Source organism: Grus americana, chromosome 1 (genome assembly GCF_028858705.1).
Source record: "Grus americana isolate bGruAme1 chromosome 1, bGruAme1.mat, whole genome shotgun sequence".
In the NCBI taxonomy this organism is placed as follows: domain Eukaryota; kingdom Metazoa; phylum Chordata; class Aves; order Gruiformes; family Gruidae; genus Grus; species Grus americana.
The window spans coordinates 146773460-146795946 of record NC_072852.1 but is presented as its reverse complement, the minus strand read 5'-3'; the positions used below and the strand labels follow the sequence as shown (position 1 = coordinate 146795946).

The 22487-nt window shown below is 42.2% G+C and overlaps 1 protein-coding gene across 19 annotated transcripts in view; it reads left to right on the top strand.

The window, feature by feature from the left end:
* VWA3B (von Willebrand factor A domain containing 3B) overlaps positions 1–11442 on the top strand; it is a 73308-nt gene extending 61866 nt beyond the window's left edge. For 18 of the 19 annotated variants that reach the window (XM_054849313.1, XM_054849350.1, XM_054849340.1 and 15 more), the window contains 2 exons: positions 4134–4375; positions 11082–11442. In XM_054849313.1, coding sequence (XP_054705288.1) covers positions 4134–4375; positions 11082–11320 — 481 coding nt within the window. In that variant the 3' untranslated portion in view covers positions 11321–11442. The remainder of the gene's footprint in view (positions 1–4133; positions 4376–11081) is intronic. The other variant, XM_054849370.1, reaches the window with a different exon arrangement.
* Positions 11443–22487: the final 11045 nt, after the last annotated feature.

The following is a 22487-nucleotide window of genomic DNA, read 5'->3' as shown; positions in this document are numbered from 1 at the left end:
AGAAGAACATTAACTGTCTGTCCTACCATTTTATTATCTGTCAATTTATTGCTGTATTTTCATTTTGGAAATATTGGTGGGATGTGATGGTTTGAAACTTAGCCCTAGGAAGCTGTTAGAAGATTGCTGAAAGGTGAGATGGAGTTTCTATTTGTTGTAGACCTTATTTTTCTTTTAAGATGTTTATTGTGATATAAAGCTATGCATTAAATCATAAAATAAGCATAACATAAAATTGTTTTTAAGATACTGAATCTTCTACTGGGCTTAAATCTGGGGAATGATGGGGAGAGAGAGTGTAGGACAAATATGAGCCTCTACTTAAGTTCTGCAGAACTTATGTACAGCAGGGGTAACATTTTTCTGGTGTGAAGCGTGCACTAAATGCGCAGTGGTTCCAAGTGATTGTGGATTACTTTTTCATCTTGTATTAAGTTCTAGTTTAATCTAGTGGATTGTGATAACCTTCAGAGCACCAACAATCTCTGACAGCTAGCAACAACAGATCTTAGGAAGTAGAATAAGATCAGAACAATCATCTAGGGATATTTCTTCAGAATACATTCCCACTATACAAAAATACCAAAAATATATACCAAAATATACCAAATATACCAAAATACATTTCTAGTAGTGATTCCAACACAGTTTGAAACTTGCTATTCTGCCAGCTTGCAGCACATAAACAAACGAATACTTCCATTTCACTGCGCAGAATTCCAAATCTGGAGATACATCAATGCCTTTTTCCAGGCCAGATCACCTACATGGTGGAAGCCTCTTCACAGAAAAGTCAACCCGAAGACCATGGTGTCCTACTTAATGCATACAACCAGTTGAAAAGAGGCAGGTATATAATTGAGCTGAGGTCCAGCAAAATCAGTGGAAGTCTTTCCCTTCCACTGAATTGGATTATATTCTAAATGAGGTACCTTATTACAAAAAGAAGTGACTAAATGCATAAGCAATAAGAGTGGTTTCCATTCTACATGCTTTGTTTCATGACTGAGTGCTTTAATATCAAATTTAATATTTGTTCTCCAAACAGACTTTATTGGCGAGCTGACGTGCTGTTGTTATGTACAAATGATGAGAAAATTGAGTTATTCACTGGCAAACAAAGGAATCTTGGGAGAGCTGACTGAAATGAATGCACTAAATTTTGGCAAATGAGAAATAAATGTACTCATTAGATCTAAATTTTAGATGAAGTTATATCAAATCTGGCAGATCTCTGGGTAAAATAGTATGTGAAACTGCATATTCAAGTCATATTAGTTGTGAATTTCTATATAGTGTTTCCAGCTAATAAACACTGATTTGGTTGTAAATGCACTGGCTAATTGTTGAAATTACATTAATGAAATCTAAATAAAATATTCCAAACAACATCACTGCCACAGCACAAAATAATGGACTTTCAGTTAAGGCATTCATTTTATCCCCTTTAAACCAAACTAGAACAGTTTTTAGCATGGCCTGGAACAGAGCATAAATTTTGCAAATATAATGATTGAGCACACTGATGTCTTACAGTTGTTTTAAGACCTGAAGTTTTCACTACATTGTTTTTGTTTTTTCTTGAAGCAGCTGTAGATTTTAGAAACAAACCACCATATCTGAAATGAAAATATTTTTACTGTGAAATGGCTCTATTTTTGAGGATAACACAACTCAGATTGTTCTCAGATTGCCCCCATTAAAGGAACACAAGAAGTGCCTTCAAACAATGTTATTTCAAATGTTATTACTTACATCTGATTGCTAGGGTTTTAAAGACACCAAGGCCCAGATACACAAATGGACATCATGGGACTCAGAGCAGTAACATCTGAGCATTTGGCAGCTCTTGAAGTGGAATTTAGATGCTTTGGCTCCATGGATCTATACTGAATGTCGAGATTTATAGCGCAGAGTGCAGTGAAATGTGTAAAGCAGCTAATAAGAAATGACAAAGAAAGCTGAGCATCTAAAACAGACACTCTCTTAACTTAGATACCCGCATACAGCCCTGAACTAGGCATATTTGAGCCTTTGGGTTTCCCAGAGTCCTCTGTTGGCATTGGATAAGCTACATAAATAGCAATTTTTAGTATATAGGCAACATAGACCTAACCCCCGGGTATGCAGATGAAGTGCATTGGTGTGCCAATAAAAACCTCGGTGATCACTACTGATCCACAATATTCCACAATTCCGCTGCCAGAATCACATCACCTTCTTTTGCACATTCCCAACTTCATCATCTACTGAAATATATTTCTTTCCATCTTTTTCCACATTATGTATCATATCTGGTTCTGCTGAATTTTTAGTCTCTTTTCCAAGAATTAATGATAGAAGCCTGGTACTATAGAGCTTTTATAGTTAAGAATCTTTTAAGTTTCCTACTTCTTGGATCTATAACTCCTTACAGTAAATTGCTTTGTGAGATTTGTGTAGACAGTCCCTGACAATGCACTTACTAATAAAGAACGTTTGTCTTCTGCTTGTAACGTTCTCAGCTAGGTTTTGAGTTCTCTGTAAAACCACATACTTGTAAAGTGAAATCTCATTCCTTTTTTGCTGCTTAACGTGTCACTTTAGTATCACACAGACATACATAACGTCCTCTTCTGGGCATTGACTGTATTAGCTCAGTGGCTGCATCATAAAAAGCTGGTACTGCCCACAATTTTACTGTATATTTGTTTATTTGTGTAACCACCATGCCATGTTGAATGATTGTTTTCCTTTTATGAGGAGGTGTACATTCAAAGCCATTATACAACTGTGTTTCATTAGTTACACATTAATCAGTTACTAGTATTAGCAATGCTATGGCAGTGCTCCAGCCCAGACTGAGTTGGAATTTCCAGTAGAGCCTCTACCTTTCAGGGGGCATGGAAGTGTGCTTCCCACTGAAACTTATTATTTACTATATTCTAAAATAGATACCTACCTCCCCTGCCATACTTATCAGAGGGGAACAGCGCAGCATATTGCACATTGATGCACACAGGTCTAATGAGAACATGCTGACACTGCTGCTAGAAACAAAGTAGAAGTATAATTTAATCAGAAAGGAAACAAAAAGTTTGAATGCAATATGATATTAGAAGCTCAAAAAGATACAATCTTTGTGTGCTAAGTCCTGTAGAAGTAAGGGACTAAAAAGTAAAAGGAATAGCCCAGAGTTCACTCTTGACAGGGAGTCCACAGTGCACAGAGATGTGGTATGACAATAGCTTGTCTAAATCTTCAGCCCTGGGATCTTTGGGATTGTCTTTTGATGTTTATGTGGTATGTACCAGGGATCACGCTTAACTGATTAATCTTTAGAGGTATTAATATAGCTCTCATCATTTTAATATTAGATGCTACCTTCTGTTTGGGGTGTTTTCCTGCCATCACGATGGAAAAGAATAATTATGGCCAAACAAGCACTCTGCAAATGTAACTAACAAATTCCATATACAAAGTAAAACACTATGTGCTCTGGGCCCACATCGTAAAAGACAGTTATTGCCCAAATCCTCTTTGGAGTCATAAGAGGTAGACAGAATTAGGGCCAGAGCCAGAAGGGTATTTAGAAACCTTTCTCTTGTTTGATATCAGTAAAGCCGGGTGCCTAAATGCTTATTTCAGTTTTAGTTCCCAAAGCACTTCTGATAGTTTCGGGTTTAGTGCAGTCAAAGGAGACATCTGTAACTGTATTTTGCTTTATAAGTATTCTACAAATTTTAGAAATCTTGAGAGTGGGCTGGGAAGCCTTCACTCTCTGTGAAGGATACGAAGGCTATGAATTCTTGCTGAAACATATTAGAACTGAGATTAACAGGAATATTATCCAGAATTTTTTTAAGAGGAAAAATTGTAAGCAATAGGCTAGCAAGACATGCAGTATCTTCAGAAATAAGAGAGCAAAACTGTGCATTCTGTGTTTTAGGCTTTTCTTTACTTATTTGATAAATAAAAGGGAAACTGAATTGTAAGACATTTATAGCCCTGCCAAATGGTCAAGAGTCTGATAAGTCCTCCTCTTGTCAATACTGTGAGATGTGGGAAAAGGTGAAGTTTATGTCATGTAAAAAGGATTTAAAATAGTATATGTATGCTTTTAGCTTAGTGAATTTCCTTGTCTGATTTTCTAGCCTGGACAGAGAGACCACAAAGGTGTATCCGCACTCATCTGTGGAAGATGGAGGAGGAGGAGAAGCAAAGAAAAGTATTGTGAAAGAAGATAGAGAAAAAAATAAATACAAGAGGAAAGCAGAAGACAAAAGACATGCCAGGGAGAGGATGTTGGACTCTGAAGATCTTTTGTTTGTCTCCAGAAGGGAAGTAAAACTGGGAGGAAGAATTTCACTGCCTAGCAATGAAGAAGAATTTGAAGGTAAAGAAGTAGCTGTGGAAAATTATAAATATTAGGGATTAAACAAATTTGTTGAGCCTTTAGTTAATTCCCACACAAGGGGCCAGAGTTCTGTGTTATCTTTTCTGGGTGTTAGACCAGCCTGCTTTCCTGTGTCCTGTGTGATGGGGTTCTTTCACCTCCTTTGGAAACCATTCTTCACACTGATCATTCTCAGCATGTGTTTCCACAGCAAAGGGAAAAACTGAATAAAGCATATTCCGGCATATGCTACCTTAATTTTCCTAACATTTGTAGTAGCAGTGAAGATGCAATAAAGCCCTGGAAGGAAGAGGGGCCCAAGACAGCTGGCTAATATTCTGACATCAGTATCGATGACAACTTTCTCCTCCAAGTGACAGAGGAGCCCATGAGGAGAGGTGCCATGCTGGACCTTATTCTCACCAATAAGGAGGGCCTGGTAGGGGATGTCAAACTCAAGGGCAGCCTTGGCTGCAGTGACCACGAAATGGTGGAATTCAGGGTCCTCAGTGCAGCAAGCTCACTACCCTGGACTTCAGCAGAGCAGACTTTGGCCTCTTCAGGGATCTGCTTGGTAGAACACCACAGGACAAAGCCCTGAAAGGAAGAGGGGCCCAAGACAGCTGGCTAATATTCAAGGGTCACCTCCTCCAAGCTCAGTAGTGATGCATCCCAACAAAGAGGAAGTCAAGCAAAAACACCAGGAGGCCCCTGTGGATGAACAAGGAGCTCCTGGGCAAAGTCAAACAAAAAAAGGAAGCCTACAGAGGGTGGAAGCAAGGGCAGGTAGCCTGGGAAGAATACAGAGAAACTGCCTGAGCAGCCAGGGAGCAGGTTAGGAGAGCCAAAGCCCTGATATAAATTAGTCTGGCCAGGGATGTCAAGGACAACAAGAAAAGCTTCTAAAGGTATGTCAGTGATAAAAGGAGGACGAGGGAAAATGTGGGTCCCCTCCGGAATGAAACGGATGACCTGGTTACCCAGGATATGGAGAAGGCTGAGGTACTCAACGACTTCTTCGCCTCAGTCTTCACTGGCAAATGCTTGAGCCGCGCTGCCCAGGTCACGGAAGGCAGGGACTGGGAGAATGCAGAACCGCCCACTGTAGGAGAAGATCAACTTCGAGAACATCTAAGGAACCTGAAGGTGCACAAGTCCATGGGACCTGATGAGTTGCATCCACGGGTCTTGAGGGAACTGGTGGATGAAGTGGCCAGGTCACTCGCCATCATATTTGAGAAGTCCTGGCAGTCCGGCGAAGTTCCCGCTGACTGGAAAAGGGGAAACATAACCCCCATTTTTAAGAAGGGAAGAAAGGAGGACCCAGGGAACTACAGGCCAGTCAGTCTCACCTCCGTGCCTGGCAAGATTATGGAGCAGACCCTCCTGGAGACTATGCTCAGGCACATGGAAAATAAGGAGGTGATTTGTGACAGCCAACATGGCTTCACTAGGGGCAAATCGTGCCTGACAAACTTGGTGGCCTTCTATGATGGGGTTACAGCATCGGTGGATAAGGGAAAGGCAGCTGACGTCATCTAGCTGGACTTGTGCAAGGCATTTGACACTGTCCCGCACGACATCCTTGTGTCTAAATTGGAGAGACATGGATTCGATGGATGGACCACTCGGTGGATAAGGAATTGGCTGGATGGTCGCACTCAAAGAGTTGTGGTCAACGGCTCAATGTCCAAGTGGAGAACGGTGATGAGTGGTGTTCCTCAGGGGTCAGTACTGGAACCGGCACTGTTCAACATCTTTGTCGGCGACATGGACAGTGGGATCGAGTGCACCCTCAGCAAGTTTGCCGACAACACCAAGCTGTGTGGTGTGGTCGACATGCTGGAGGGAAGGGATGCCATCCAGAGGGACCTTGACAGGCTGGAGAGGTGGGCCCGTGCGAACTGCATGAAGTTCAACAAGGCCAAGTGCAAGGCCCTGCACGTGGGTCGGTGCAATCCCAAGCACGGCTATAGGCTGGGTGAGGAATGGATTGAAAGCAGCCCTGAGGAGAAGGACTTGGGGGTTTTGATTGATGAGAAGCTCAGCATGAGCCGGCAGTGTGCGCTTGCAGCCCAGAAAGCCAACCGTGTCCTGGGCTGCATCAAAAGAGGCGTGACCAGCAGGTCGAGGGAGGTGATCCTGCCCCTCTACTCCGCTCTTGTGAGACCCCACCTGGAGTACTGCGTCCAGCTCTGGGGGCCCCAGTACAGGAGAGACACGGAGGTGTTGGAGTGAGTCCAGAGGAGGGCCACGAAGCTGATCGGAGGGCTGGAGCACCTCTCCTGTGAGGACAGGCTGAGAGAGTTGGGGTTGTTCAGCCTGAAGAAAAGGCGGCTCCGGGGAGATCTTACAGCAGCCTTCCAGTACCTGAAGGGGCCTACAGGAAAGATGGTGAGGGACTGTTTATCAGGGAGTGTAGTGACAGGACACGGGGTAATGGGTTCAAGCTGAAGGAGGGTCGATTTAGATGAGATGTTGGAAAGAAATTCTTTACTGTGAGGGTGGTGAGGCACTGGAACAGGTTGCCCAGAGAGGTTGTGGATGCCCCCTCCCTGGAAGTGTTTAAGACCAGGTTGGATGAGGCTTTGGGCAACCTGGTCTAGTGGAGGGTGTCCCTGCCCATGGCAGGGGGGTTGAAACTGGATGATCTTTAAGGTCTCTTCCAACCCAAACCATTCTATGATTCTATGATTCTATGATTCTGTGATTCTATCTGTACTCCGTGTCACTCCGCAGTAGAGACCTGGCCTAGTGTAGGTATGCCATTACATGCCACAGTCAGCTCTTCATTTTAAAGATCCTACTGTCAGTGGAATGATAAGAGGATTTTTATCCATACCTGCTAGTTGTACCTCCTTGTACTATTTTAAACATGTTCTCAATATCCTCATTAATTATTTACTTCCAGAAGTAGTGGATTATTGATTCACTCAGTCATCATGTCAATCAACTTGATTTGGCTCCTCTGAACTTTCTTTCTATGTTCTTCACTCATCTTTTAAAGACTGTCTGCAAATTCCACTTACATTGCTTATAATGGATGTTCTGGTGCCGCTGCATTTTAGGAGTGGCCTGGTCAGAATTATACTAGAGCAGAGGTGCTGGGTTTGTCCTGTAGCTGTGTGACAGACTGCAGCTTCCAGAGGTAGGACTACTTCACTGGAAATGCTCAGTTATCCCACACTCCTCCCTCTTGAACATCTTGAGCTGCAGATGCTGAGTAAATGTGAAATAATGCTAATGTGATCAGCGAGTCCTGTTACCTATTCCGTGCAGGTTGAAGGAGAGATGAAATGAGAGCAGTGGCTATCTATGCGCTTGAATCCTGCCTAGCCTTACCAAGTAATCTCATAGTACTCTATCAAGATTCCAACAAGACTTCAAGGTGGTATGCAGGTTGAACATGCTAAAGAAAGTACCCTGTCCTCTTCTCATGACACCGTGGACACTAGATACGGCTTTTTTTTTTTTTCTTAAATGTTTTTTCATTTACATATCCTTCTGTGTTTTATCAGAAAGGGGAAAGTCAGAGAGCTGAAGCACCCTGTTTTCATCTTCAGACACCTACATAACCCTGAAATCTTGATTGTTGCCCTTCATATGCTGGACACACTAAGGTTCATCAGAGTGATCCCTTACCTGATTTTCCTAGTGGTTGTTTTCAATACTTCATTATTTCCTGATTATTTATAACAAAGGCAGATTTTTTAAAAATAGTGTCAGCATCTCCGAGAAATATTTTGAATACCTGTAAATACCATTAATAGTTATTAGCTTTAACTTTGGTAGCTAATATCTTTTACAGTAACTAGGTTATACTTATTTTTTCAAGTTTTGTAAAAGCAGTCTGTTAAACTGGGAACTGGTTTATCTGAAAGATACACAATCCTCCCACATATTCTTTTCCTTGCAATATCTAAAACCTGAATAATTTGGATATCTTTTAACTTTCAGAAAAGCTCAATAGCCCTTATCTATTTGCCTGAAATAAAGGCTTTTTCTTCCTATTTATACACAATAGTTTTCCTTGAATGTTAGTATGTGTGTAATGTGGTAAAAGCATTCAATGCCATCAGCAATTCCTACATTTCCTTTCCAAAGGTTTGTCTTGTCACTTCTTATGAACTCTCCAGATACTTTTTTTTTTTTAACTAATCTGATTGGGCTGCATTTTGTAACTTCTTCCTACGGTTCTGCTGACTTCATGTGTGTATTTCTCTGTTATATGAGGAAGTAAGGTCTCCTGAATTTGAATGAACATTGCCTGATATAGAGATGGATTTTTGTGATCTTCAAGATAATGTGGGTTCAGCCACGTGGCTCTCGTATAGGTGGTTTATGAAGCCCTGTATTTCCATGAAGCATTATATTTCCACAGAGCTGTGGGCCCCGTATGAATTAATGGAATATTTTGGAATGTCTGTGGTTTGGTTTGTGCTCAGCTAAAATATTCCTGAATGTAAGGAGGAATCAAAAGCCCATTCCTGTTATTCCCACTCAGGGAAACAACATTAACAGAAGTGAATAAAGATTAAGTAATTGTGTTAGTTATTTAGTGTATACTAGCTTCATTATTGCGTTGATGTGTAATTTTGTCTTATTTGTTCCAGAACTATTATATTTAACACATCATTATTTTAATATGTATGCCTACTGCTCCTGTTGTGCTAGTTAGTTATGTATGTTTATGAGAGAGTTAATGAAGTCCTGGCAAATTTCCGCTGTTAGTAGGCCAATGATTCTTTGTCAAGGTAACTCAAATAAAACTATTTGATTGAACAAGATCACAAATACTTAACTCATTGGTTATTGCAATCATTGCTGCCATAGATACTTTAAAAAAAAATGTATTTGCTTCTATAGAAAAATTCTTCTCCTTGTCTTTCTAGTCTTCTCTCTGTTCTGTAATGCCTAAAATCAATGTTCCTTTCACATGATTTCCTTGTTGATTTTCCAGAATGGTGATCTAGTAAAAAACTAACTCAGAAAACATTTCAGAGTGAAGTACAGGTATGATGCATAGTAATAGACTGCACTGCTTGATGCATTAGCAAATCATAGCTAACAGAACCAAAAATCTCCTTTTTGATTTATAACGAGATGTGACTTGAAGCAGTTGCACTGATAATTATGGTAACTGCCAATGTGGGGTAGGTGGGAGACCTTTGAAGATGATGGTTTTCTATCCTTTTCTGTGGCAAATCTAGTTCCTCTGAATTGGGTTCAAGAGTGCAACAGCTGTGGCACCTGGCAGTCTAGTGGATTGGCTGGGTTTCCCACAGTAGGATTTCACATTTTTAGCAGCCACTTGTTTTCCAGTCTCATTTTCCAGAGAGTTCATTCAGCGTTTGTAGAAGGCTGTCATAATAAAGCAGTGTTCCCATCTGTTGGTCATGGCTTGTTTAATAAGCAGTTGATGTCAATTCAGCTATGCTTGCATCTGTTACGTGCTGCAGCTGTGTGTTGTTAAGGGCTCCCCAACAGCCTCCAGATTTAGCTTTTGTTTTTCTGTTGATAGCATGTTACAACTTGGCCCAAACAACTCTCTCTTCTGTCAGGGTTGTCTGCTCATTGAAACAGGAAAGTGAGTTAAACTTGCCGTCTCTTTCCCCATAGAGAGTGAGATATGGAGATGCACAAGGGAAGAAAGCGCAGTTCCGTTGGTGTAGGAGGCATGTGTTGGGGTATCTGAGGGCAGAGAGAGGAAGGGTAATTCTGTCCAGATTGTGGGAGCAAGACTGGAATCATTTCTTTCAACACCTTGGGAAGGTACATTGAGAGCATGTGCATTGGGTAAAGAAAAGAAACAAGTTTGTGAAATGTGTGTGTGGGGGAGCACTCATTTAACGGTGCATCTCTCATTTTATTCAAGGCAGCAGTGTTGCTGAAATCCCTTTCAGTATTTTAGTCCGACAATGGTTTTGTACTGCAAACAGGTACCATCAGCTTTTAGGATACAGTCAAGAAATTTCCTGAACCTCACACAGGTGAACCTCAGACTCCTGTCTCTTGGGTTGCCCAAGAAGAATCAGAATGTTTCTTTTGTGTATCCAAGTGCTGATGTTGTGCATGTATATGACAATTTCCAAAGGCATGTTTTTGATTTTTAAACCCTCAGCCTCAGGGTTTTCAGTGGGTTTGGATTTGTTTACTTTGTTTCTTCCTATTTTATTCTCTTTCATTTTTACTCTAGTTTCCAGTCTTTTGCCATTCATTCATTATGATTGTCATTGTTTTGTGCCAGGAGGGTGCCTAGTAGTCGGTGGTCTCATTTGATATGATTGTAAAAAGTGACTTTCCAGTGACACAGCATCGTAATAGCAAATCAGAGAAGATAAGCATGGTTGTACTGGGTCAGACAAAGGTCCAGGTAGCGCAGACCCTGTCCCCAGCAGTGACTGGAAGGTGATTCCCGAGGAAGAGTAAGAGCAACGGTTGGCATGTGAATAAGAACAGCTACAAGCTTAGAAAATAAGAATACTTAAAAAGCAGACTGGTTTGAACTTGTGAGCATGAAAGCAAAAAGGAAAGCAGAGAAAAGCTTCTTTACGCAAGACTATTGCTCTGTTACCATAGTCATAGCGTCATTTGTTCCATAATAAATTTCAGAGGGTGTGGGGGGGGTGTGTGTGTCAAACTATTATACCCAAGCTCATGGTGGGTCAATATTTTCTCTCACTAAAGAATACCTATTCTCTCCTAGCATCTTCAGTCTCCATTTCATCATCCTGGCATTCATCAAGGAGTCAAACTCTGGAGTTGCTGAGATCTTCAACTCCCAGCTCACCAAAGCATCCCTGTTGCTTGCACAGTCATGCTGTAGAAAAGTCTCCAGAGCCTGGTAAAAGCAACATCACCAGAATTATTAGAGTCAATGTGGAACAGCAAGGATTGGCAAGACAGCCTCAGCACCACTGCGCAGAGCAAAGGAAGCCATGTTAAGGGTGCATCATGAAGGAGCTTGTGAGGAATGGAGGAGGCTGCAGATAGGAAAGATTTTTAGCACCTGTAACTGTGAAATTTTATTCCTTGAATCCAAAATAAACTGACTAGTTAATGCTAAATTATTTATGACTTTGCAGAGTTACTTTGGATGTATGAAAGAGAAACAGTGTCAGAGGTTCAGCTGGGCTGCTGAAAAGTATCAATATGAGAAGAGAGGATGGAAAGTTGTATTTATCTGAGTATCCTTTGTTTGCAGTAGACCTATTTGATTTATTAACTGTGTGTCTGTCTTACGAAATGCCTTTTCCAAAACTCCTTTTTCACAGACTCAGTGAGTAATGCATCTAGGAAGACAAGCTGCAGGGAGCTTACCCAGTTTTCCACTGGTGCCCTCGAAGACTAACCTCGTGGTAACACAGACTTAGACCAAGGGTTGAATTCTTCTCTGTGATGTTTGATATAAAGCCAGTGCTACTCTGAAGGCAGAGGAATTGCTTCACTGATAGGGCATTATAAATGAAATCAGGAATTGCACCTAGATACATTTAGGAGCCTCTCTACTCTTAGCTCCCAAATAATGGATAGGTGACTGAACCTGCTTAAAAAAAAAAAATCCAAGTAAAGATTAATTTTCCCTGTCTAACAAATGTAATGTGATATTTACTGTCCAGGACATGACATTTGAAATGGCACACAGTCGGGGGGATGTAGTGTGTTTAACACTGGATCCTCACCTCAACCAAAGTATGACTTGTGGATGTAGTAACACAATTGTATGCATGTCTAGGGCTTTCTGGTGAGAAGGTGAGGACTGATTCTTAATATTTTTGACATATCGAGGTGAATGGACATTACAGATTCTTGCAAGCTTGACTTTAGATACCAATGCAGCTTCCAGGCAGGTGTATGTATTCACACTGAAGAAAAGTGGAGCTGAAAATATACACTTAACCAAAAAGAAACAGAAGGTGACTAATTAATGTATACCCATGTATATATTGTAGCCCAGTGGTACATTTATATTCGGTCAATTCTAGCTTTTATGGTAGCCAGTTTAGTTACAGACCTTTTTTGTGTTTCAGATAAATGACACATTTATAACTGGGTCTGACTGCTAGGGTATTCTTCTGCTTTGATGCAGCAGTAATACCTCAGGTCTTTTCCTTTATTACCTCCTCTACGCTTCAATTCTTCTCTTTTTAAATGTCTTTCTCAGATGAAGACTATCCTTAGGTTAATATTGATTATCATTACATTCCATGTATCTTTCTGAATGAATTAGCAAATATTAAAGATTGCTGCATGATTAAACAAAGACTAATAGAGCAAATTTCACCTTTCAAGACGGTGTCTGGCTGTCCTTGCTTTTCTGGATGCCCAGAGTGTAACGCCGTTACTGCAGATTTCAGATGACAGGGACAGGGGTGCTGTGCTAGCTGTGCCCACGGACTCTCGGGCCCTGACAGAGCCAGCGATATGGTGAGCCCAGGACATCTCTGCAGCTGAGCATAGGTTTCTGCATCTTGTTAGGGAGGCTTTTGCATAGATATGTGGGGAAATAATTTCCATCAGTGACGAAATGGGTGGGACAGAAATACAGGAGACATTTCCTATGGTCAGGAAAGGTTATTCTAAGTTGGGGTTGGTTGGACCCCAGCTGTTTTACCATATGGCTTCTCTTACGGTCTTTCTGTGTGTTTGTGTCTGTTTAGAATGAGGCATCTCTATTTCATGCAGCACGCTTCTTCCAAGCACTAAATATTTCACTTAGCACAACGTAACCATGGTAGCATGGCAAGAACCTTGACTTTTTGGCCCTGAAATCTAAAAGAAACAGAGCGATGAACAGAGGGCATCCCAAACACCATGAAATACTCAGCTCCCACCAAAGGTCTTTCTGCATTGCTAGTGCCTTGCTCTTGTGAGGTAAACTCCCAGTACAATGGAGTGGGTGACATATTCTCTTTGATTTTACAGATGCAGGAAGGTCACATTTGGTTTATGGCAAAGCTGGTAGAGTCTCCCTCGAGGCCAGCATGGAGGCAACTCCTGGAGCTGCTTGTGGTGCTTATTACCAAATCTCAAGGAGCCACTCAGAAAAGGAGGAGAAGGTGCCACGTTATTTTCAGATGAATGGGTGTCCACTGCTGTGGGAGAACTAAAAGTACCATACTTAATACCCTGCTTCTCTTGGGCTCGATCTATTGGCTGTGCTTCTATGTACAAGCACACTGAAAATCTCAAGCCCCACTCTGTACTTCACATTTTTAACAGCCATTAATATGAAATGAGAGTAGCCTGATGCCATCATTTAAGAGAGGGTATAAAAAAATTGTATTTCTATATTCAATGGAGGCAAAACAAATCCCTGAGGATATATTTTAGACATCCTCTCTCAGGCACTTCCCTTAGGCATATTACAAGTGTGTATTCCAGGCAGCTAGTTCAGGTATACACTTGGCCAAGAAAATCCTATTTAGTGCAGGTATTTCCCAGGAGAACACTGAGCTATCAGTTTTGGGAAAATTTTTAGGTTTTGATACCTGTTTCTGTCTTGAGTGTGGAGCAAAAAAAAAAAAAAGCATACAGATATTTAGTAAAGGAGAATTGTGGAGTTTGTGCAGCCAGAATGACCTTGCAACCAGGATGCTGCTGTGGGATGTGAGAGAGAGTGCTGAAATTTCTGCCTAGCCTGTTTCAGGGAAGACTGAAACCTGGGAAAACCTGTATTTCTGAAATGGTCTATCCTGGATGTTGCAGTTTGGATAGTTCATGTTACCTTCTGTTCTGCTGCTCAAGCTCCTTACTCACTCCATGATGTCCTGGAGTTTTCTCTTGGAGAATGGAGCCGGCACACACATGCAGCACCTGGTTATAGGGAGTCGCTGGGGATCTGTTCTACCCAGAGGAAAAACTGGAAGTGATATCATTGTACCACAGCATCCACAAAATTTTAGGCCAGGATAGCTGAGAAGAAATATTTCTTCTGTGGACATGAACACTTTTGTTTTCTGTAGTAAATGGCACTACCAATGAATGGAAGAGCCCTATAAATTTTGGTGGAAAAGATATCTCAATGAAAAGTTTGTTGAACAGAAAATCTACTTTCCCCCCAAGAATGGCTGTTAATCACATGGACTTTGGAATTTACCAGCTCACATTGTTAGCAGAAGAAGATACATCTCAATCAGACTAATTCAGCATTGACACGATCATCTCACCTATGTCTCTTGTGATTACTGTGTATTTGAGGCCGAACGTGCGATTCCAATGACAGGAACAAAATGGAGTGTGGGCCAATTTTGCGAGTACATATTGTTCAAGTATGTGCAGACGGATCGTATGCCGCCCCACAGTGACAAAGACCGAGATCCCCTTGAAAAAATGTCTGAAGAAAACTTACCTTAATATTCCACTGGGTGCAATACAAATTTGTGAGAAATACGAACAGGGATGTTAACCAAGCTCAGGATCAAAACTGGCAGCACAGGTAGCCTGAATGGTGAATTCTTCTGTGGAAAGGGTGATCATCAATCACTATTGGTTCTTTAGACAAGCTACATTTAAAGACTGATTTATTATAGAAATTTGGATGGTGATGGATGAGTTTCCTTTTCACTTGTTATTAAGGATCCATTTCACTGTTCCTCTCTGGGTGTGCAGTCTGACCTCGAGAAGCACCTGTCATGGGATAACATTTATTAATTTTCCCTACTGCAGCCCACAAGATGTTTTTCCTGCCTGAGTTTGGTTAAATGTTTTGTTGCATTGCTTTGTATTAAGCCTGGGAATTGTCAGGATGATTTATCCTTTTCATTCGAGCGTTCCTGTTGGTCTGTTTGCAGGACACAAGCTCTGTCCCGAGTTCCACGCCGGGGTGCAGATGTACAGGAGGTTATGTTTTCATATGCTTGCGTCTTTCCACTGATCTGTTTTAAAGAGGCAAGTATTATTTTGGTGGTCTGTCAACAAGATGAATTTTCCAATTAGATTTGCCAGATGGCTGAGCTTGACCAGGATGGCCTAATTTCAGGTTCTGTCAACAGAGCAAAACCAGATCCCTGAAAATCCAGGTTGCTGGTTCACACAAAGTTGGCAGTGGTGGGGTTTGGGTTGCCTGTCTGGCTTTGGGACTGGCCAAGGCTATGCTCAGACCTCTTCTTTGTGATTCTCTTCCAACTACTAAGATGGTACTTGTCCTGTTCATTTTCCCCCACATGTCTGTTTCTTTTTGATAAAGAAAGCTAGCTTATAAAAAAAAAAAAAAAAAAAGAAGTCATATTCACCGCCAAGTGGATTTGTCATTCTGGATCAAACCCTGGGACTCAGCCCCTGGCATTTGGTATTACAAGCATTCATTGGAGCTGCACAAGCAGGTAAAAATGATACTTTATGCTTGACTGCTCAGTTGAGCAAAAGAAAGGCGTAGGAAGAGAACACGTGCCAGTTAGCTGTCATATTGGTAATGTGACCATGAAGCTCCTGAGGTCCAAGGGCAGCAAGGATAAAAGGGGAAATGAGTGTAAAGGCTTTTATGAGACCAGCTGATTGAACTGGAGGAAGCGGCGAAGCGTTTGAGATTGAATTCCTTCAGAAAGTCATCAGTAACCTCCTACTCACTTGTGAAACCATGAAATCAGATCAATGTCCTATCTTCCAAGAAAAAGGGCAGCTTCATGGAAGAAGTTTGTATAGCAAAGTTTGACTGGATCTGCACAGGTGCGCAAAGGGCCTTTTCCTTCACGGCTATTTCCTTCCTTGCCCAGTGAGAACACTGCCAGCTTGACTGCTGCATAACTACAGCTGAGCTCCAAAGGGCTCAGTCCTTTGAGAAATGACCCTGTGAGCTGCTCTTAACCCCACTTCCACGCTGCTCTGAGTGGATCTGGAAGCACCTGTACTGCCTCGTATTGATAAAATGAGGGTGTTAGTGTCAAACCTGAGGTTGTCCCCATGCTGTGAGGTGCTTCTTCTGGGAGGAGGGGGTGCTTGGCAGAAAAGGATGCAGGCTTAATGCTGACTGGTCTTCAAAACTGAGCAGTTAGCAATGCAAGTCCTCCCCACACTGGCCCCGGAGCCAGGCCATCTGCACTAAGCAAGTGCTGTCCCTAGGATGAGGTTTGCTGATGAAGCCTTGCTGCTTCTGGAGAGACACACCTCAAACCCCCTCAGTAGTAGTCAGGTTCCAATTTAATAGGAAACATGCTGAAGGGCAAAACTGTGTGAGGGTTGATTTCAGCACATCACAAGCTCAGTCTTCTAATTACAGGGCTGCAAGAAAAGGTTAGAAGCAATACAAACACACCTGTAGCTTAAAGTGAACACCAGCTCTTCTTGCCCAGTTCTTCTTCCACTCCAACCAGCAATTAGGGCTGGGGCCTCAGCGCTGACAGAGCCACACCTTCCACTGAAAGTTGCCCCACGTATCAGTCCTCAGCAGCTTTAGAAGAGGTAATCGTCCATCTCCAGTGGCATTCCCTGCTCCAGACAGTTTTGTGCCCAGGGAACTCAGAGCTGAGCATCGTGGCATCTGCACAGCCCTGTTTTCCACATGATCTTTAGCTGCCTGAGGCTTTTGTGGACAGGATGTCAGGAAATTCAGGATGCAGGCTGTGACATGTAGTCACAGCTACCTGTATGCACTGGTCTCGAGCCCAGTTTTGTGACTGTAAGCTGACTTTTCTCTATGTCAGACTGATGTGGAGGCTGGAGATCCCTGCACACCTTGTCTTTGGTTTATGTCTTGTGTCTCCAGCAGAGAGGAAAGAAGGTCAAAGGGGCATGGAGATTTAGGACAAGAGATGCCGTACTTTTCAGGGAAGGTGCTGAAACAGCAGCTTTAGAACTTTTCCTTGGACTGCTCTTGTCTCTTTCCTCTGGAAATAGCCTTTCATCTGGAGAGAAATGGTTATGGACAGGTATACAAGATCTTCCAGGCAGCTCTTGTACATCTCAGCATAAAAAGAAATATGGTGATGTGTTACAGGGCCTCATTTGCCAAGGTGTCTTTTTTTTTTTTATTCCTAGAGCTTGCCTTTGATCTCATGGATACATTTATTCCCCAGCATCTGAGTGGTTCTTCTGTGACATTGGGTTGGGACTATTGTCCTCAGTTTCAGTAGTTTAAAAAAATAATTACTGTCATTGAATTTCACAGGAGTGCTTAAGGCAGGATTAGATGAAAAGCTTTTGATTTTAGGACTGTGGCTAATTCCAAGACCTTTAGTTTCCCTGAGGTAAGCTATGAGTTTCAGGCTCAGCTGAGCTCTAAAACTCAAGGCTAACCTGAACAGTCTGGCAGATCTTCCCTGGTTTTGCTGTAAAGATACAGAACAGGCCAGATTTACCCAAACCAGCACCAAGCTTTGTTCCCAGGAGCTCACAAGCTTCAGCCAAGCTCTCTGTAATCCTGGAATGTTGTTTGAGTTCACAGCATGGCACATCTGAGTTCACATATAGGTTACCATTTTTTCACCAGAAACCACGTGAAGGCGGCTATTGCAGCACCGAGCCCGCATTGATCAGCCCTGGTGATAAGCAGCCTGCTTCGGTTTGGGATCCACCCTACACAGCTAGAGCTACACAGCTACTAGTAGGCTCAGAGTTAAAGCAGAGCTTGGTTGCTTGTAGTTGGAAACAAAATCTGGGTCAGCAGTAAGTAATAATACTTGTGGATGACGACTTTTCAAGCTCAGCGTTCTCCTTAGATTAAATCACTAACATTATGTCCTTCTTGGATTGTCCTGTTAGCATCTACCTGAAGCCACGGCTGGTGCTGTACGTGGTGCAAGAGTGCGACTACCGTGCCTGCGCTCCAGGTACCACGCTGGCTGGAGCTATTGCAGGGTCTGGCTCTGCAGTACGGGGCCCTTTGGACTTTGGGACATTAGTCTCCCTGCTTGCGGAGATGAAGTGAGACTCTGTTTGCTAGGAACACGTTCCTAGGGGTGCTTCAGGGTGGGATAGTCTCCTTACATACCAGCAATTCATAGAATTACTATCTCTCCATGCTCTTTCTGATACAACATACTGTGAATCTACTCGCTTTTCATGGCTAAAACAGAAAACCAAGCCTTTTACCAAGAAACGTGTGTGGGGAGTGAATTCAGGCAACACGGTGAATACAGATGGGGAATATAGCGGAAAATGTTTTGTTTTCTTTCTGCTGTTCTTCACGTCTTTCATCTTCTCTGCCTGTCTGCAGAGCCTGACTTTGTTCTGAAAGTCTTTTCACACATACTGCATTCATTTACCACCCACAGATGCTGCCTGTTTATTCTTTTCTGTTGTTTTCATTGATCTAACATGAAAGTCACCTTGAACTGAAAGAGCTTTGTCCTTGCTAGGTGTGCAAAGTATTAAAAATTGTAAATATAAAAATAAGCATACAAAATACAGGGGCTAGGCAAGTTTTTGTAGGGATTGCTGTTGTAGGAGGCCATGGTTACTCAATCTGAGCTGTCCATGAAAAGGTAAGATGCTGTCGGATTGGACAGATAACTCTCAGAATGGTGGCGGACTAGATATCAAGGCAGCGTGTGTTATACATTTCAGTATTTATTTTGATATCCATTTTTTTCCCGAGCAGAAGCCTATTTGGGTACTTACTTGCCAGTTTTTCATTCTCATCAAGATGGGTGACATGGGGTCAGTATGTAATTTGCTTGTGGATATATTATAAAAGTTTTATCACTGGAGAAAAAAATATCTTTCGCAGGAAAGTTCCTGCCAAGGTTTACCATCAACGCTTCTTTTATGAAGCTCCTTTACGGACGAAGGAAACTCAGACCGTTCCTTGCCAAACAAGAGGCAGCACTTCAACTTAACAGCTTGGTATTGAGTGCTTAAATATTTTTTGGCACATGAATTTAAAAATATGTTTTCAGACAATTACATTGTGAGTATGCCCGCAGTGCTGGCAGCTGAGTATTGGTCTGTTTGTTCTCTTAATTAAATATGCAGCTAAATGCATTTAGCCTCGTTAGTGTTGGCTGGGACAAGTGGTGCTGTGCTTGCTAGTCTGCCAGCCCTCGTGGTCAAAGAGCAGCTACACGCCGACACTGAGAGCTTTCATCCTGAGCCCAAAAGCCACACATAGACTTCTTCGTGTCTTCTTTGACAAAATTAATTTTCTTTGCCTCTTCTTTCTCCTTTTCATACCATGGATCATTCTCTGCAGTTGGTGGGCATTTTGGGCGTCCTTCCTCCTATAAATGTGTGGCACCATTTGTGCAGGGTGGAATCTGATCCACTGAGAGGAGCTTTTCTAGTGACAAGCTGGTGGCTGACTAGTAACTCCTGGTCCATTCTTCTCCCTTTTCCAAGCCTGCCCACCCTGTATTGCTTAAAAAGAGATCAATGCATTCAGCTACTGGTGTGACCAGTTTTAACCATAACCTGTACAATTTGACTGCAAAAGCCTTGAAGTTCACAGCATGCCAAAGCACTGAATGCAGTATTCCTCACTTCCCACCACCAACCATGTCTCCCACTGAAACTTTTGTTCCTGTATATGCATGACCTTGTGCATATGTGGTTTAGATGCACTGTAGCAAGCACTTTTTAACTCCAAAGAAGTCAGGGAGAAGCTGAGAGGTCAGGTCCACTCCTTCACAGAAACTGGCAAAGACAAACACAAGAATAGTGATGTGGTGGCTTGGGTGGAATAGGTAATCAAAACAAAAGTTTCATCATACATCGTATGTACATTGCACATACGTTGCTGTTTGGCCTTTTTTTTTCTTGAATTACATTATGAGTACTTCTATAAGGGCTTGGATATTCTTACAAGCGATATAATACTGAGCTCAATGGCACTACAGTTTTGATCTTTCCAGCAGTGGCCCCAGACAGCTTTAAGGGGTTGTTACAGGCACTGTAGACACCAATGTACATAACTTCCGTTAATTCCCATAATATTCACCTGGTACTTATGGCTATATAATACTTTAAAAAAGTGTCTCATTTGCAACCTAAATGATCTTTTATGAACTAAAATGTACAAAAGAAAGTTAGCCAAGTCAGTGGTAAGACCAACACTTGGCAATTTGTCATCTGAGAGTTGAAATCTAAATGCAAGCGCTTGGTGAGGAGTACGTGTGTGTCCAGGACTCAGATTTCGCATCTAACTGAGCTGAGCTGGAGGAAAATCCAGTGATTCAGGATGTAGATGTGATGCCCATGAATACTGTAGCTACAAATATACTTCCTGAAGACGTCTAAATAAATTAAAGAACTTTAAAATTCTCTATTTTTCTCTCTTCAGAGACACAGAATTGAAACAAATAGGATGAGGTCCTGTGGCCTAGACACATCTGCCCAGTGCTATCAGAGATGCCTAAGGGTCTCCAAGACATCTGGTTCAAGCTGGCGTATATGACATAAGACTTACAGAGGACTCATTTGGTCTGGCTCTAGATGCTGGGTGAGATAATCCACAGCACCTAAAATAGCACTGAGCCCTGTCAGTGAAGTCATTCCCTCTGGTGAATACTGCAGGGGAGGCTTAGGTTTGTCTGTTTATATCCATTACCATTTACAGCTGCTTAATTATGTGAAGAGTGAAAGAAATAATTTTGCCCTTAGAAAGCTTTAGAAAACAAAGGCACACCTACTGATACCAGGGCACGCCACATAAAATGTCACTAAAAAAATTTTCTGAGCTGCTGCCCAGAAAGTCATCAAAAGAACATTTATCCATTCTGCAAGCTACATTGAAAAATCATTCAAGTGTAAAAAATAGTCATAAATGGCATAAAAAGCATTAGCATAACTTGCTGATGGCAAAGCCAGGTCTTTTAACTGGACAACAAAGAGAAAGGTTTCCTGGCTGAGGAAACAGCACCTTTTTTAATCTGTTGCAGCCTACAGGTGGGTTCAGCTGTGCATGGAGTTTCAGGCCCTGTCAGTGCCAGTCTCCCTTGCCGGCTGGCTTTTGTACTGCACACATTTGTGCTTTGCGATTGGTTCAAACAGTACTTCGCTAGCAGAAGAAAGAAGCCCCCATGGCTCTTTTCTCCTGTCAGCGTGGCAAGGCAGATGAGAAAGGGAGCTCTTCTCTCTTACATTAGAGCGCTGGGGCTGGTTGCTTGGAGCTCAGCCCTGCCAGGGGCCAAACGCTCCTGTAAGGTGGCTCAGATGCAGTGCAATTGCGCGCCCCGGGGTGCATCGAGGTGCCTAAAGAGACAGGCACAGAGACATTCCAAAATACTTATTTCTTGCTGATTCAATTGGCTGATGCTGCTGAAAATCCCACAAAATGTGTAAGTAACCTTAAAACTCTATCGCAGGGCTCCTTCCGAGGGTATGTGACTTGAGGGTGCTGACACCGTGTGCACAGTGCCCGGCACCCGGCAGGATCCAGCCCCTTCCTGGTGGTGAGGCCACAGGGACTACATGGGCTGCCTGAGCCCCGCTGACACCCGAGCTTGCCCTGCTGAATCATTATGATGTGAGGCCACCCCAGCTGGACTGTCTTTGGACACAAAGAATTTGTGGAGCAAGATTTGAGGTGGGAAGAGGGGGTTGTTTGCAATTGTTTTATTTCTTTATTTTGGTCTTGAAGAAGAGGTGACGGACACATTCCCCAGTGCCGTTTACACTGAGCCACAGCTGTGCTTCCCAGCGCCTGATTTTTTTTGTTGCAAATTGTAGGAAACAGGACATATTCCATACAGTGCACTCGAGTTTTCCTTTAAGCTAACACCCTCTACTGTTCACTCCTGCATATTATGCATAAACAAAATGTGACCACAACTAAGACTACTGACTGATACTGTGATTTATTGAGTACTGTCTTGATTATATTGTTTTATTCTTTGAAAGCAGTATAGCAGTGATTTAGTCACCTGACCTACCTTGTATATCTTTCAGAAAAAAATAACATGCAGCACTTTTCATTAGTTTTGATGTAGCATGCAACTTTGGGATTTATTTTTGAAAATATCTGTGATTCCTGTAGTGTCAAGAATGGCCTGAACACACTTTGATGCTGTTGAATGTTGGGGCCTTAGTTTAGCAATCAGAAGGTTTTGAAGTTGATTTTCTTATTTTTTATGCTATATTTTTATTTGATGTAGTTGTGAAAATTGAATGGAGTTTTGTTGTGAATGACAATTGCTCATATTTCAGAAGATTTGATTTTGGAGAAGACATTCCTGCATTT